We start from the raw sequence: 16,902 nt of genomic DNA on the forward strand, positions 1-16,902 counted from the left end.
GGGAATTCATTATACAACTCCACCTCTGTTTCCTGACGGGAGTCGAAGCAAAGAGATTATTTAAAGAAATAAAACAGAATGGAAAAAATCATCAATGATCAAATAAAATATAAATACATTTGTACTATAATGACCCCATATTGTTGTGTTAGCAGCAGATATGCTGCCCCTATCAAGCACATGTGGTTCCTCTGGGAATCGAACCCAGGACTCTTTGCTCTCTGCTTCCGAGGCAGGCATGCTAACCGCTACACTATGGATCTGACTTTCTCAATGGCAAAAAATAAAATACCAATATTTGACACAGTATTGTTATCATTTGTATAATAATAATATATTAATAATAATAATTATATATAGATAATATTATAATAATGGTATTACAAGCATAATTTTCTTTGTCTTTTGACAGTAATCCCAGCCGTACCATTTCCTTGTGTAGCATTTTCACTTATTTTTCTGATATTTAATAAACAAATGTAACTCACCTGTTTCAGGGCGTTGCGTGCAATTGTCTGGAATGCCTGTTCTACATTAATGGCTTCTTTGGCGCTGGTCTCAAAGTAGGGGATGTTGTTTTTACTCTGACACCAGGCCTGAGCCCGTTTGGTGGTTACCTGCACGTGTGAAAGATGAGATTAGCAACACTCGTTTGATTAGTGAAACACAAATAACCTCGACGAAACCAGGAGGCTCCAATATTTATTTACATCATTTGTATCCAAGATCCAAACTAGCAAGTTGTGCAAAAAATAATTTCAGTAATTGATGACAATTACTGTATTTGTACCAACATAACAACAGAACCATAGCAGCACCTGTGTTAACACTGGTGTGGAACCTGAAGCTTTAACAGCACAGATAAAAAACAAAAAAAAACCAAAAAGCCCTGTCACAGTCTCCACAGAAATACTGAAACTCTTACACATAAACACAGGAACTCGGCTTCAATGTCTGAGCAGAACTAACTTTCGCAGGATGGGTGTGGCAACATGACTCATACCAACCTGTCTGTTCTCCAAGTCAATCTTGTTGCCTAGCACCACAAAGGGAAAGTTCTCAGGATCTCGAGGGCTGGCCTGGATCAGGAATTCATCCCTCCAGCTGTCCAGTGTCTTGAAAGTGTTGGGTGCAGTCACATCAAACACCAACACGCAGCAGTCCGCTCCTCGGTAGAACGCAACACCCAGGGACTGGAACCTCTCCTGTCCGGCTGTGTCCCATATCTGGACAGTAAAATATAAATAACGGGTTAAAAAAACGAACATTTCTGGAGAGGATAGAGAGAAGAAAAAAACCCAAAAGTTTCTGCAAATGTTCAGCACCTGCATTGTTACGAGCCTGTCGTCCACCATCACCTCCTTGGTCAGGAAGTCTGCACCTATTGTTGCTTTGTATTGGTTACTAAACTTCTTGTTGACGTACTGGTTCATTAGGGAGGTCTTTCCAACACTGGTGACAGAGTGAAGAGACGGAGACGATAAAACAAACATTTAAAAAGCAGTATTTAAGTAGTGCATACGTTTTTGTTGAGTTTCTATATTTAATAATACATTTAAAGTCCAATCAAAAACCATAATAGATAATGCCAAAATGACCATCGTCACCTTTCTGCCCATAGTCACTGCTTAAGGCAGTGGTTCCAAAGTATAAAGGGAAGTAAAAAGAGACATGGTGTATGAAACCATTCCTGACAGCAGAGTGTTTCTAGCCTATCATAAAACACGATCACTGCAATGTCAGGACTTCTAACAGAAGTTAATATCCAAAAAAAGTCAAAACGATGACTTTTTTTTTTTTAATAAAAATAACAAAGCCATTTCTCTACCAATTTCCATCTCCGTGGAATTCTGAGGCACATCTTTCACACCAGACAACCGGTTATTTTACCACATCAATGGCATGAGAACAAGTTCCTCCTAAATGTCCTTTCAGTTCTGGGGAATCAGACGCAGCTACAGCAGCACTTTCATATGAATGTTCACAAAATAATCAGCTTTTTTTTCAAGTGTGCTCATATTACAAATATGTTGTTTGTCTAGGATTAAACACAGCTTGATGCTCAAAGCTGTAGGAAACACCTAAAGACATGTCTTCACATGTTTCAGTGATTAAAGTCAACCAACTTTTGCAAATGTAACGTCTTAAAAAGTTGTAAACTTGTAAATACATTTATAGATAACGTAGTCAAACACTTTAAATTTAAGTCGATACAAAACCTGGACCGACTGAGAGTGGGGCCTTTAAAGTCTGATTTAAATTGTTTTTTATAAATAAATAAACATGAACCAACACGAGCTTGAGCTTCTGCATGAATTCAAATATAATGACTAATCACCGGGTTATTATAACCATGGTCAGACTCCACCTCTTCGTGTCAGTGACACTTCTTTTTGTTTATTGTGTAGTTTATTTTGGTGTAGCTTCTCAGTCATCCAGGTTATTGAATCCAAAAAATAGTTACATTGAGGGCAACTGGACAAAGTTTTTATTTTTATTTTGAAATGTCTTCAAAACAAACTTGCTTCATCCAGTTGCCCTCGCTGTAACTATTTTTGGTTGTTTACTTTTCATGCAAATGACTGATAAGCCTGATTTGGTATGAAGCAGAGGTCACAGTAGAACAGTCATAAATCCTGATAAACAAGAAGGGGGAAAAAAACCTGCAAACGTTATACTTTGGCAGATGGGACTATTTTAGATGAGAGATGACAATGACACGAAGACAATCTGCCGATTGACATGGCAGTGATGGACACAGTCCAACGTTGTGACTCACCCAGAATCTCCCAAGATGATGACTTTCAGGAGAACTTTCTTCCTGGATGTCATTTTTCCACAGCTGCAGGAAGAAACACAGGAAAAATATTGTAAGAATAATAATAACAATAAAAAAATTGAACTATTCTTTTTTTCCACTTTGACATTTCAATTCAAAAAAAGGACTGAATGAAAAAACAATCCAATGTCCACGAAAAAACGTCTCCCGGAAAACAACCAAAATTAATTACCATTGATCTCAGTCATGTGTTTTTGACAAATGATGAGTCACTTCATTCTTCCTCCTCAGTAACCAGCCAATGAGAGGCCAGACCAGGTTACATATCTGACATTTCTTTTATTACTCTGGCCACCACTAACCTCACATGATGTTGAGTAATTAGTTGTGGTGACAGACCACATGGGTTTACATTAAATCTATTCAGATCTGTTGCTACTGGCTTTTCTATGGTTTGAAGCAGGGATTCTGGTAAAGGTTCTTAGAAGGTATTTGAGATTAAGATTAAATTCAAGAGATTTCAGCGAAGGAAGACTCAACGTACGGTATGAAATAATTATATAACTTTTTTTTTTACAAAATTTTGGAATCTTGATGTAGACAAACACATTGACGTCATACAGGAAAATAAATCTCTGACTGTGATTTTGACAATGCCAGTAAAATGTAAAGTAATTCAAATATTATTAATAATATTATGGGATGAATGTGCACAGGCAGGCTGAAAACGTCTCTGTGGAAAAATTACATGACACCAACATCAGGAGAGACGTTTTATGTTTTAGCCCAGTGGGATTTTTTGTATTAAAATAAAAGTGAACTAGACTAAAATAAAACACTGATAAAATAAGAAGTTGTGTAATGTGTCTCAAAATTTAAAAGTCATGGAGTAAAAAAAAGTAGTCATATGTGACTTGTCTGGAGGTAAACAGATCATCGGTTCCATCTGCTTTTGGTGAAGCGGCTGGAACTCTTTCACAATGATTTAACAGAAAGTTTGACCACTTCCTATGAGCCCTGCATGCAACGCTGTGTTTTCCCTGACAGTGACACTTCAAACACAGCACCTAGGCATTCAAGAGCTGTACCAACGCTGAGTCAACATGGAGAAAAGTACAGCTACAAGAGTTTCTGTAAGCTACTGAAAAATGCCCTGCGGCCACAAAGGAAAGAGTTCTCAGATGGTATTTACAGTGGACTGAGACTTATTAAAACACGGTCTGATTCCAGAGACTGGTACATTTTCCACTGTGTGACAAGGTCGTCCAATCAAACTAAAGACACGCAATACATTTACATTTAACTAACAAAGTGTTTGACAAACACGCAATATTACATTTAACTAACAAAGTGTTTGACATAAAAACTGCAGGAGATTAGAAAGTGGCAATATAAAAATAAAAGGGCTCGGACGTCATTACCGATGTTACTTAATTTTCAAATAAAATTTATCAAGCATTTGAAAGTGTGTTTAAATGAACAGAGTAACGTCTGCTGTACTGTACATGGGATTCTCTCTTGGAGCACATTTGTGTGGGAACCTAACCTCTAAACAAATGAACATAACCCTATTTGCAAAGTCAGCACATTAAGATAGTGTTGATAAGTGAAGTGAAAGGAAAGAGAGAGTGAATAAAGTAAACAGTAGTGAAGTTAACTTAAATTGTCTACAAATCCCTTAAGCATTTCAGTCCATTCCAACAGATTTAAGAGCAACTCTGGTTGTGAAAACAAAAGGCATTTCTGCATGGATTGAGCACAGCTCTCCAGTAACTACCATGTTGTGAAGTACAGCCATGTTGACAGAAGCATGAACAGGAGTGGCAGCTTTGACTCCTCAGACCAGCCACATGACAAACCACAGAAAGTTAAGACATTGGTTCATTAGGGCAGATTTAAATCTTTGACAGGAAGTGCTGTCTGAAATCAAGAGATCGTCTTCCACATGTACCAAGGTGTTCTACACCGTCATGACAACGACTAATGTCTCAGACAAAAAGCTACAGTAAAAAAACTGCGTGTATGTGGAGCTAAATCTGTCAGAGCATACCGTTTCAGATGCTTGGAGGAGTTGGCATTTTTTATTAGCCTAATTGCCGAGGCCGTCATAAAGTCACGTGTTATTGTTCCAGTGACAGCAACATGACCGCATCTTGTGACACACAGGAGTGTAACTATAAATAGGGTGTTTACTGTTATTAGTTATTTAGGAACAGTATGTCAATTTAGGAATTAAAAAGGTCATACATTTCTGTTGTGAAGTCTGAATACACATATGTTAAACATTTGTATCAAATCTGGGCACGTTGTTTTTCTACTAATAAATCACTGCCACAAACAGCTGGTACGCATTAAAGAGGCAAAAATGTTCTTGAGTTTATACATGTACGCAGTGGTTGAGCTGAGGCTACACTTAGTACCGTCCTTATGTTCTATGACTGTGCATTCATGTGATGAACAGGGGCTTCAGTAGTCTGAGGATATCAATGGGCTGTGTCATTGAGCTGCTCCCCTCCGAAATAACAATAGGCTTCAATGTATAGTAGGGAAACGTCAATACATCGCAATATTTAGTTTCACAAAATCGGATCAATATTCTGAAGCAAATGTCGATCCATCTGGTCCAACTTTGGTAACTTGACGTTACGTATGTCACAGCCTTGTGTTTACTGTACTGACAGTTTGCACACAATTGAATTGCTTAAAAAACAAAATTGATTCCGTGTCTATAGTATCGTGGTATACCACAATATGTTGTATTGTTGCCCCTGTATCTTGACACGTATTATACTTGCCAGATTCTTGCCAATACACGCCTCTAACATATAGTATAATATATATAATTTGTTATATCTTACCATTCAGAATGTTAGTAGGGTAAAAAAAAAAGTAAACCGATATTGTTTCTTTGCCAATAAGTACACAAATATGAATGGGGGATATATAAATATTGTGGAACACAGTATGAGAGACAGCTGAACAAAAATTAAATTCAACCAAATGTACTATAGAGATAAACTCTTGTTCTAGCTAAATGACAAATCCAGTAGGAGTAAAACATTATTTACCATGTGTTACCATGTGTTACCATGCTACTACCACAACTACACAAAAACAGTGAGAATTATAAAAAGGCAAATAATAAAAGTTAGATGACTGCCAAAAAAAATATTTCTACTTTTATAAGACCCAGAGGAAAAAACAAACAGCTTTGTGAGATGTCACAAAAAACATTTGTTTGATGCCACAAAAACACACAAATACAATTGAATTACTGGTCTGGTCTCATACTGTCAGAACCTGATATTTAACAACACAATTTTTACTACAACGACACCAACAGCGACTAGGGGAGAGTTAAAAATGTTTACAAGTGAGTTGCAAACGAAACAGAAACGATTTTAGAGAAAAGAAATTCCCACCCGTGTGCCAACAATTTAACAAAGACTATCAAACGGAAGACACGGTGTGAGACACATTTTCACTGGACCTAACACTTGTTGACAAGTCCCGGCCCGACTGTGTCCCGCACCCGTACATCTGACTGAGTCAGGGCTACAAGTACAAACAAGAGACTTTTAAATGATTTATTAAAACACAAACACTGCCGTCGTTCGACGCAAACAAGACGCACGATTACACCGACCCAGAGTCGTTGTTGATCGCAGTCAGGACTGTGAGGAGCCACAGGCCGGCCTTGTTTTCCAATATGCTTCCCGAAAAGAAAAAAAAAGCCACTGCAGCAGGAGCCCCACCATTAACATTAGCCACAGCAGCATAACATCAGCATTAGCCTTAGTGCGTTTTCGGTTCGTCACACACACACATACAAGAAAACAACTCTGACGTGTCAAATACTTACTTTCAGCTGGTGTCACAACAGAACACAGACTTTTACCGGTATCGGAACTGAGCCGAAGTGCTGTTATTTATTCGACTCGGCAGCTAGCGCCACAAGCTAACTAGCTCTTACGTTACTTAGTTGTCTACAGCAGACTAGCCTCGGTGACACTTTATTGGTTAGCGTACGGTAATCCCACAATGCCTTGTTTTGAGATTCTAATCAAAAAGGCTGATCTTTAGCGGGGGATACCGCCCAAAAATAAGGTGGCAACCAGAAAAGGTAGCTAAACTGCGGCTAGAAGATAAATTTGGCACTTGGTTGGAAGGCTTGCCTGTCTGACTACCTGCTATCCCAGCTCCTCTCTTCCCCTTTCACTTCCTTCTACAAACCAACGCCTGCGTCTTACGTCAGACGCAGCTGACAAATAATCCCCTCCCAACAAATACCGCTTCGTACATACAGTATTTATTTTTATATAGACTCAACAAAATACGAGATTAGCAATATGCAGTCATAGCCCTAGCCTATTTGCTGCCTTGGAATAAAATGTCAAAAACAACAACAACAACAACAACAAAAAACCCACTAAATAAAAATCGTTATTACGACTACTAGGAACACTGGCTGGAATTCTAGGCCCCAAAGAAGGATATGACAAGGGACCCCTAGGTAACAAACCTAAAAACATGAATACTTTTTTTGGGCCCCTATCAGTGAGGGGGTCGTTGGAGTCGTCCTAACTAACTGTGAGTTATTTCTCACAAAAAGACCAGAATCATCATTAGACTCCCCACTGGGTAATGAGTGGTTTAAGTAAATTTTCACTCTACTATTTTCTTGACCTCATCTTTTTTTTAAACTAATTTCCTTTTAAATAAATCAAATATTTTATTCTATTCGAGAAGATTTGGGCCTCAAATCCACAGGTGTCATGTCCTGTAAATCCACACTGACTTGTAAACAAACATGAAATATAAGAGCAAATAGTGGAACACTTTTGGAGCTACGTGGCTGAACATCATCAGAAAATTAACGGTATATTGTAACGTTACGATAATGACATGCTCAAGTGAGCTGAGTCACTGACAAACAGATGTAGCGGTTCACCACTAGAGGTCCTCATAACCCCATTACTGAAGTAAGACAATTTTTTTTTTTAGAATTTCAGAGCATGGCAGTACTGTTCATATGGATTAATGTCCACTGATGTCCACTGCAATCATTAGGAAAAGTATGATCATAGAAATGTCTAAAGTTTAATCAATACTTTCACTTCTTAAACCATGTCCCAACAACCAGCATCAAACCAAAGGCTCTTCAGAGCAGCAGCCGTGTATCAAATTATAATAATTGATGCCTACAAAGTCAGGGGCAAACTTTCCAGGAGAACGACTCGTAGGATTTCAAAGAAGGCTCATGAAAAAAACCACAGTTTGTGTACAGGTGACCCTTGGTAAGATCAAACAGACATTAAACAGACACCACGTTAGAGCTGGACTATATTACTTAGATCCATTCTGTGTTTCAGAAAAAAAAACCCAGGATTTTCTGAAAAGAAAAAGATGCATTTTCTTCTGGATAACTGTTCAACAGGTCATCCTTCAGTGTAGAGAACATTTAAACAAAGAATAAGAAGCAGAAGTCTTCACTGCGACCAGTTGTTGTTTGACAGCAGCACAGGATCATTGAAAGGGAAAAATGTATTGGAATAAATAACAAGAAAATTCTGAAAGTAAAGTGTCAGACTGTCTTAAAAAAAAAAGCTGAGAAAAGGACGTCTTCACTATCAGTAAAATGATCCAAAACACACTTCACATAAGAAGCCCAGTCAGCCAGGCTTTGCACAGGCCCCAACAATCTCCTGTGAGTCTGACCTACATATACACATATAAAAAATAAGTGGATAGGACTGAAAAGGCACGGGGAAGTAAGACTGCAGAAAAATCTCACAAGACGTGAAGCTTAACTCAAAGAAGAGGAGAAGATAATCCCTCGAACAAAGCTGTGGACGCAGCTATGCACATACTGCAACTGAGGCTAGTCTGCTGGAAACAAGGTGTGTGTGAGTGTGTGTGTGTGTGATGCAAATCACAGTTTTCTTCTGTAGTCCCTGTTGTTGACTCTCTCCATTATAATCCAGCCAACCGTCCGTGCGATATTCCCAGGAGAAGGCGGCGTGATGAGATTGGGAACGCTGATCAAGCAGACTGTGTTTAACAAATCAAAGGATTATTATCGAATCTGATGAAACCTACTGACACAGGACACACATGAAAGGAACCCACTGAGGGCTGTGCATCATATTACACACGGAACACCAGGAGAAGGATTTACAAATTAATTCAGCACAATGACAACATCATGGGGATTAATAAGGTTCCTGAGCAGGCAGCAGCGGACTACTCCGGGATCAAACCCCTGACCCTGTACTGTACAGTCCAGGTTAGATACCAGTTCAGCTGACCATCACTGTTCCCATTTCCTTGGTGAATTAAACAAATATCAGTCAACAATCACGGAATGATACAAAAATCATTATTAAAATAATTATTAAATTAAATTATTATTAACACATTGATGTCTCTGTATAAACGATGTCTTTGATGTGTGGATTTAAACCATTTTGTCCATAATATTATTCAAAATAATTAAAGGCAAAAAAAAAAAGAAGCAATTTCTTGTGTTCTAAAGTATTTATTAGTCATTTATTTAATTGTTAATATTGACATAGAACGTATAGATCTGACATGGCCACATGTTGCTCTTTGCCCGGTCTCATGAGGCTCTTACCTTCATGTTGAATCTCATGCCGATGGCCATTGCAGAAAAGATTATGCAGGGAAAACTCAATTTCCCTTTTTTTTTAAAGGATGGGTCAGTTCACATGTGCCCATGTTTATCATATGGCTCTCTGCAGTAACACAGTAAAAATTGTGGCTGGTGTAGATCATAAATTGCCACAAACGAATAATGGAGCTACTCTAGAACATGCAATCTTGACAGGAGCTAATATCTTCTTTGTTTGCGAACATTGACCAGGTAAGATGTGGAATATTTTTTTATTGACTTTATTCTTAAATGTTGTGATCTTAAAAACCTTGTGGTGCTGCGACCGGTTCTCGTGAATGAGCCGCAGAGATGGTTCGACCTGATTCCCCTCTGCTCTGCGCTAACATGTGTGTTTGCGCTCCCAGTTATTTGGGAGTGTGCCTGCGCTGGCTCCTGATGACTGAGGGTGACACTGGTGTTTATGGAGGAATTCCTGCCGTCTCCCACCTATTCAGTGTAAAGTCTTTATGGCTTCTGTGGAACTCGGTTTGTAAACACCACCATTATGGTAGCAAAGGATGTGAAAATGGTCCACAGGAAGGAAGAAGAAGAAGTCACATATCTGAGGCAGCATCTCTTCAAACACTGTCACACAAACGGTGAGTTGTGAGGCACAGACAATTACAACTGTTATTATAATCTGGATACGATAAAAAAAAAAACAAAAGTGTTTGTGCATGAGTGACTGGTGACCGTTATGATTGGTTGGTTGTAAATGTTCTCATAACCGGGTGGGAGCAAATGAGTTAGGAAGATGGACTCTGTTTGTGTGTGTGCGTGTGTGTGTGCGTGTGTGTGGGCCTGCATGAATCAGGGGGTGGGTGCATTAGTCCATGTCAGACAGCAAAGAGTGCCGCAGTTATCTAGGAATCTGAGCCAAAGCAACCTCACTTACAAAGAGGAGCAGGAGACAGAGGAGGAGGAGGAGGAGGAGGACGACCGGTGAGAGGAGAAGCAGAATATTAAAGAAGAAGCTCAGAGAGGAGGACCACAGCACAGACCAGATCAAGACCAGGACAGCGGTTGTTTTGTTTTTATCAGCAGAGACACTCACTGGTTAAATGAAAAGTGCAGTAAAGATCTGCTGAGGGCCGGCGACACCGGAGGAGCCGACACTTTGGAGAACCCCCGCAGACCACTGGTCATTGAGACACTGTGACAAAGTCTAGAAAAAGTCTGCATTTTCCCATGATTCCCTTTGGTCCTCTTGCTGTGCTGTCACTGTACGTGGGTGCCCTGTTCTCCTTAGATGCATCCCCCGCCTGCACAGTGTCTCCCTGCAGGGACAGCCTGGTGGCTGCACCCAACTCACCTGGGGCGGGGGCAGGGGGAGCAGGCTCCGGGGCCTGTGAAGGTCAGACCGGGACAACGGGCTGCAGGATGGCTGTTTCACTGGCCGCCGTGGCAGACGCTCCTCGCAGGGCGGAGCACAGGCATGACCTCCCCCAGGTTCAGCCTAAGGTAAGTGACGTTCGCCAGCTCATAATGTGATGTACATACTTTTTATGAACAGACAGTACTGCAGTATTTAATGTGACAATTCGCCGCCCTGCGACAGAAAAGTTACAGCTGTAATGAATGACAAGCAGGGATCAAACTGTAGCTGCCCCCCCTTCACCCCCGCAGATCTGCCCTGCAGACATGTGCCAACAAAGACTGGTCCCGGGCCAGCAGGTTCTTTCTCTTGGGACAGTGGGCGCACTAAACTTGGCACCACCTCGCAGCCACCAAGCAATGACAGTCAGCAATCACAGACGGGATAAAATTAGGTCCGCTTTGAAAATGTCCTCATCGTACGGTTGTGCTGAGCTTATGCAGCAACAGGTGGACAGGGGACGTGATTACAATGACTGATCTAAGTGCAAGTGACGGATTAGTGGTGACACCAAACATGCCACTGTGAGATGTCATCATCTCAAAGCGAATGATGCACATCCATCCACCCTGTCTGCAGTCGGAATTCCCTTTAAAATAAAGTAGAAATTATTCTTTATCTTTTATATATATATATATAGTTCAATCCTTTTCAGGGTCACTGGGGTCATTGGGTGAGGGAGGGGCCGAGCCTCAACTGTCCATCACAGGCTGTGACTGTATAGACACATTTTGGAGAACAGCCCCTCAGATCAGCAGCTGCTACGCTAAACCAGCGAGGCTACTTGACAACCGCTAGTTTTTAAAATCGCTAGTTTCTAAAGCTAAGTGCATTTTTTTATACTTTAGGATAAAAGTTTTAATCCGCCTCATCAATAAAGTCATCCAACAGTGTTGACCTCCTCCAAGGAGACCCTCAGTATTCTAAAGGGTCTACACCAAACATGGGCAAACTATGGTCCGGGGACCAGATGTGGCCCATTTGGCATTTTAATCCGGGCCGCCAAACTTGTCCAAATTATACTATTAGTTTATATTATCATTATACTTCTGCCTTTTCCCTGCAATGACCACATTTACCCAATAGCATTTTAGCATTTTAGCCTTTATGCATGACTTTTCCATGTCATTTATCCTGCTTCACACAAACGCTCCATTTATGTGCTCCTGACTTGGCCCCCGTTTAGGACCTATTGTGGCCCGCGAGTCAAAAAGTTTGCCCACGCCTGGTCTTACAAGGTTAGCTACTGTTCCTTTAGGACCAATGAAGTCTCATCGAACTCCCCCGGCCGTAGTAAACCCCCGGAAAACTCCGTCCCATTCCAACATTTAGTGTTTAAGTTGAGCTGCTCACGGGCCGGCAGCCCAAAACCAAACCTCTTAAACTGAGCAACAAAATGTCAATGTGTGGTCTGCCAAAAGTACCTGTGGGCTTCGTCTCCACAGGACAGAGGCGTCAAAGAACGGCTGGTGCAGCTGCAGCGCTGCATGCGCTCTGTCCAGGAAACAGGGGGGGCGTGGAGTCCTGAAGGCCAGGAGAGCGACTCTCTGGGGGCCATCCTGGCACTAATGGCAGCTGTGCTGACAGAGTGTGACCTCCACTGTCACAGCCAAGCCCTGGGGTTGATGGCCAAACGCCTAGGTGAGAGGGCTTCACATTTGTATTACCACACACACACATAAATGCCAGCATACTCGCTCCCCCCACACACATAGTAAACAGAAGCTCAATGAGGCCGGCCGAGTGTCGGTCATAGGTGAGTGCATAGGAATTTAGCAGCACAGAGAGGGATGAGAGCGCCGTGTGGTCAGGCCCTGAAAGAGTTATCAAACAAACTGGAAAGCCTCAGCGCCGTAACTAAAGACTGGACTTCTATTCTCAGAGCCTGACGACAGTGTGGTTTGTTTCACTGACAACTTAATCTTTCTCTGGCCTCACAGAGAGTGCAGCGGTGGGGAGAGAAGGGGAGAGGGACCTGCTGCTCTTCCTGAAGAGCATCACCCAACACCCGCCTACAGGTAAGGCTGTGTCGACGGATCGCTCAGGACACAATTCATTTAAAGAAACAAGCTTCATAGAAGTGATGTGCTCCACAGCGCCCCCCTCAGAGAGGCTACATCCTCAGGACTGTGCAGAGATTTACAAGCTGGGCATCAAAGACAGTGGAATCTACACCATCCAGCCGGACCTGCATCGGCCGCCACTGGAGGTCATAACACATTCACACACAGTGACCCTGCGACCTGCTCTGAATGTGTGTGTGTGTGTGTGTGTTATCTGATATAATCAAGGCTTCATAATACCAAAGTCTTTGTTATGACTCAGGCTAAATGTGACATGGAGACAGCGGGCGGTGGTTGGACGGTGGTCCAAAATCGGCACGATGGTTCCCTCAACTTCAACAGGACGTGGCAGGAATACCGGGAAGGCTTTGGGAGTCCACAGGGAGAGCACTGGCTGGGGAACGCGGCGCTCCACGCCCTCACCTCCACTGGTCAACACCAACTCAGGATCGAGCTGGAGGACTGGCACCATCAGAGGCGCCACGCCACCTACAACAACTTCAAAGTGGCCTCGGAGACGCAGAGGTGAAACACAGAAACAGAAGTTTATTTTTGTAGTAGATGATGGATGAGGATGGATTTGGTTTTTTATTCTAATGGAAAAAATCAATGGAAAAATAGGGGTTTTTTCCTTCGAAACAATGATTATTATATAGAAACCAATGGTCTGGTTATTTATTTTGTTTAGATTTAACAAAAAAAGCTTGGAACTATCTTAAATATAGTGGACAAAGATGGACACAGAATTAGACATGATCAAAGTGAAGACTAATCTTATCATTAATTAATTAATTAATTAATTACATGCCATCATGGGATCAAACATACAAAATACTATTGACAATTAATAACATTCAGTAGTTTGTTCAGTCGAGTACTGGCCTGAAAAAAAAAAATTCCTAGTCAAGTCCATTTCAATATTATTGCCTAGTAGTTTTTTGGGTTTTGTTTTTTTTTTCTTAAAATGAAACTTTTTTATTTTTTATTTTTTGTATTAATCTCCCGCTTCTAACAGAGTGAAGTCTGACTTTAGGTTTCACATCTGTGTCTCTCAGTTTCGCAGTAATCCATGTATAAACCGGATGTGTTGTGCACCACATGCACCTGTGTCACGTGTTGTCATGGTCGTCGTCCCCCTGCCTCCCCCCCTCCTAACTCCCGCCCCCTCCCCACCCAGGTACCGTCTGACAGCACGGGAGTACTCCGGTGATGCCGGGAACGCCTTGAGCTACAGCAAACGGTACAACCACGACGGCCGATCCTTCAGCACCGCTGACAGAGACAATGACCGCTACGCAGCAGGAAACTGTGGTCAGTACTACGGCACCGGCTGGTGGTTCGACGCCTGTCTGGCAGCCAATCTGAATGGACGGTATTACCGCGGCCGTTACAGCGGCGTGACCAACGGCATCTACTGGGGCACGTGGTACATCCTGACGGACGGACGCACTGGAGAACGCTACTCCTTCAAGAAGGTGGAGATGAAAACGCGGCCCAGGAACTTTTCGGGGACGTCCTAAGACTGATGACGTCACGGATGTTTCAGTAACGGTTGTGTTTAGAGCAGATAAAAAGGTAGAGGAATAAAAAGATAAAAAGATGATTTTCCCACATGCACATTAAATCAAGAGTTACTGTTGTGTTTAGAGCAGATAAAAAATTGTAGGAATAATAATTAAAAAAAAGATGTCTGATTTTTTTTCCCCACATGCACATTAAATCAAGAGTTACGGTAATTTCATATGTTGTGAATATGGAGATACGTCATCCGAAATAAATTATTGCATGAACACAGACATGGGAAAAGTGAATTTGCGAATAAAAATAGCAATAGACTAAAAATGACTGCTTGTATTTTTCGACTTTTATACATTTTCACCAGGATTAAAAAATTTAAAAAATGTATAAAATGATCCACTAGGGTGACACTGTGTGCAGCGTGTATTTGGATGCTTGGGAAACGTTACCAATGGTGTACATCCTGTTATGCCCCCTGGTGGCGTCTTATTTTATCAGCCTGACTAACAATAATACTGTATTACAGTTTAGGACAGAACACAAAATAAAATTAGAATATTTAAAATATATCCAGACTACGTTCCTGTCTCTAATAAAACAAATGAACTCATTGACTTTATTTTTAATGTGATGACTAATAAAGATTCTCCTTTTATGTTATTATTAATATACAGATATATATATCATCACAGATAAATTCTCAGTTACTCCATGTTTATTTTCAAACTGCTCATTTTTCTCACATTCACACCCAGATCCTGACGTTACCTCCTCGGGGCTGTGCTCACCAGCGGTGGTAAACCCTTCTATTATCAGTGTGTCCTCCTGTCCTGTCCTCCTCTGCTCCTCACCTCTCCTCCTCTCTGCTTCCATCAGTCTTGTTGACAAAGGAGGAACAGGGGCTTGGTGTTGTGTCACCACAGTATCCTGGCTCAGTGTCTGGAGCTGGGTGATAGTGGTGGGTGCTGCAGGGTGTGAGGGCTACCGGTAAGCGCTGCTGGCCCAGGGCCGGAAGCCCAGCCTGGGTAGCAGTTATCCGGCACGTCCCTCAGAGGAGCGCTGTTCCGTCTGCCACCTGCGTCAGTACGTACGTCTGTGAGCCGCAAGACTGATGGAAAACATCAGCAGGACTCACAGCGTGTGACTGGGTTGATGTGTCGGTGCAGTGGCACAGTCGTCACCTCTGACCCCTCACTGACCCCTCAGTGACCGAGAAGTATAACTGGCACCCTCATGGCACAGAGACGCAGTCATTACAAACGTACAATATCTCTATTTTAGTTTTATTGCCTGGTGATATCATCAGTTTATCAAAGCATGAAACCGCTCATAAACTGCAGCTCCACTTATTACTGTATATATGGCTTTTTTTAGTATTATTGTCAAATACAGTTAAACTCAGTAAGTACAAAAATGTATGTAAAACGATGATATAGTACCTGGGCATTAATGAATAAAACCGCCTGCAGGGGGCACTGGTTAAAATACATCAGTTTAAACACATTAAAATAAGAATTTTATAAGAAATTATTTTAAACCTTCTGCTGCAAACCAGATAATACCTGATGTCAAACATGAGCTAGTTTATCTGCTAACACTAGGGGGCAATGTTGCTTAGCAAAGTGGGGACCGTGGGTGAGGATATCCCTTCTTTTCTCGTTTGTACGGTTTTATGTGAAAAGCTTCAACTCGACCTTAAACACAAAGAGGCGGGAAAACAAGTAAAAACAAAACAAAAACAAAGTAAAGAAGACACAGAACGATGAATATTTATGAAAACAAAGCCTGTAAGACAAAAAGCAGGGGTTAAACAGTGTTGGTGGGAGCGTTGATTCATGTTGGGACTATTTAAGTGTAACGTATATTTAAATATATTTGATTTGAAGTCAGAGGCTGATGATGACTTCAGATTACTCCTCAGGATCTGTGCTGTGTTTGCTAATTAAATATCACACTCTGAGAGTTAAGGGCTTCATAGCTGAGGTTAGAGGTCGAGCAACATGATTGGTGTAGTGACCTCTGACCTCAGTTTTAGACTTCTTTAGTTCTTAACATGCAAAACTTTTACAGAATAATGTACATTTTTGAAATGTAACCAAATTCAATTAAACTGAGAGTCGCCTTGTGATAAGGTTTGAATCACGTGAAAATGTCAGTGTCGTGAGGGGGAGGTGATGGGGTGAGGATGCGGTGAAAGCGAGATATTTCTAATTGTATTACTCACTTACTGTCGGTGATAAGCCTGAGAGCAGTGAGTACCACGGGTGAGGATGGAAGTCAGGCCCAGAGGGAGGAAGCAGGGGTGGGTGAGGTTTTCAAAGGTGTGTGAGTGCAGCGGGCCGTTAGGGGGCTGCCCCTCTCTGACCACACGGACCACTGAGAGACAGCAGCATGTGTCTACTTTTGATTCAGCACCTGCAGAAGAAGCACAGCAACACAGCGTTCCGTTTGAAACCGGAATTCAGTAGAACAAGTGTATCCTGATGTGGTGAGG

General features: G+C 41.6%; 3 protein-coding genes across 8 annotated transcripts in view; 1 reads left to right on the forward strand and 2 right to left on the reverse strand.

Annotated features, from left to right (window-relative positions):
• Positions 1-5: 5 nt before the first annotated feature.
• Positions 6-8,791, reverse strand: LOC103385930 (ras-related protein rab7-like; the record flags this gene model as incomplete). Its single annotated transcript, XM_008319958.3, has 6 exons — positions 8,716-8,791; positions 2,780-2,842; positions 1,326-1,452; positions 1,008-1,226; positions 489-617; positions 6-32 (listed from the first exon to the last, which is right to left on the reverse strand). Coding segments are annotated over exons 1-6 (603 nt in total), but the record flags the coding sequence as incomplete, so codon positions are not given.
• An 880-nt stretch (positions 8,792-9,671) lies between these two features.
• LOC103385943 (fibroleukin) lies at positions 9,672-14,494 on the forward strand. Of its 2 annotated transcripts, XM_017036497.2 has the most exons (6): positions 9,672-10,913; positions 12,273-12,468; positions 12,768-12,845; positions 12,924-13,036; positions 13,153-13,415; positions 14,068-14,494. In XM_017036497.2, the coding sequence occupies exons 1-6, from the start codon at positions 10,641-10,643 to the stop codon at positions 14,408-14,410; spliced, it is 1,266 nt and encodes a 421-aa protein (XP_016891986.1). In that variant the 5' UTR covers positions 9,672-10,640; the 3' UTR covers positions 14,411-14,494. The 2 variants fall into 2 exon arrangements, with proteins under 2 accessions (XP_016891986.1, XP_016891985.1); XM_017036496.2 differs by having other exon boundaries at positions 12,768-13,036.
• A 322-nt stretch (positions 14,495-14,816) lies between these two features.
• The window catches only part of eefsec (eukaryotic elongation factor, selenocysteine-tRNA-specific), a 100,890-nt gene continuing 98,804 nt past the window's right edge, over positions 14,817-16,902 (reverse strand). The window contains exons 9-10 of one of the 5 annotated variants that reach the window (XR_003051006.1): positions 16,637-16,823; positions 14,817-15,638 (exon numbers count right to left, since the gene is read on the reverse strand). Coding sequence is in view for 3 of the 5 variants with exons in the window: in XM_025059777.1 (XP_024915545.1) it covers positions 16,806-16,823 (18 nt within the window). In the remaining 2 variants the exon portion in view is untranslated. Of the gene's footprint in view, positions 15,639-16,574; positions 16,824-16,902 lie in introns of those variants that run through there. The other 4 variants (XR_003051005.1, XM_025059778.1, XM_025059776.1 and 1 more) reach the window with 4 other exon arrangements.

The sequence above is a fragment of the Cynoglossus semilaevis genome, chromosome 11 (assembly GCF_000523025.1).
Source record: "Cynoglossus semilaevis isolate Cse_v1.0 chromosome 11, Cse_v1.0, whole genome shotgun sequence".
Taxonomy (NCBI): Eukaryota; Metazoa; Chordata; class Actinopteri; order Pleuronectiformes; family Cynoglossidae; genus Cynoglossus; species Cynoglossus semilaevis.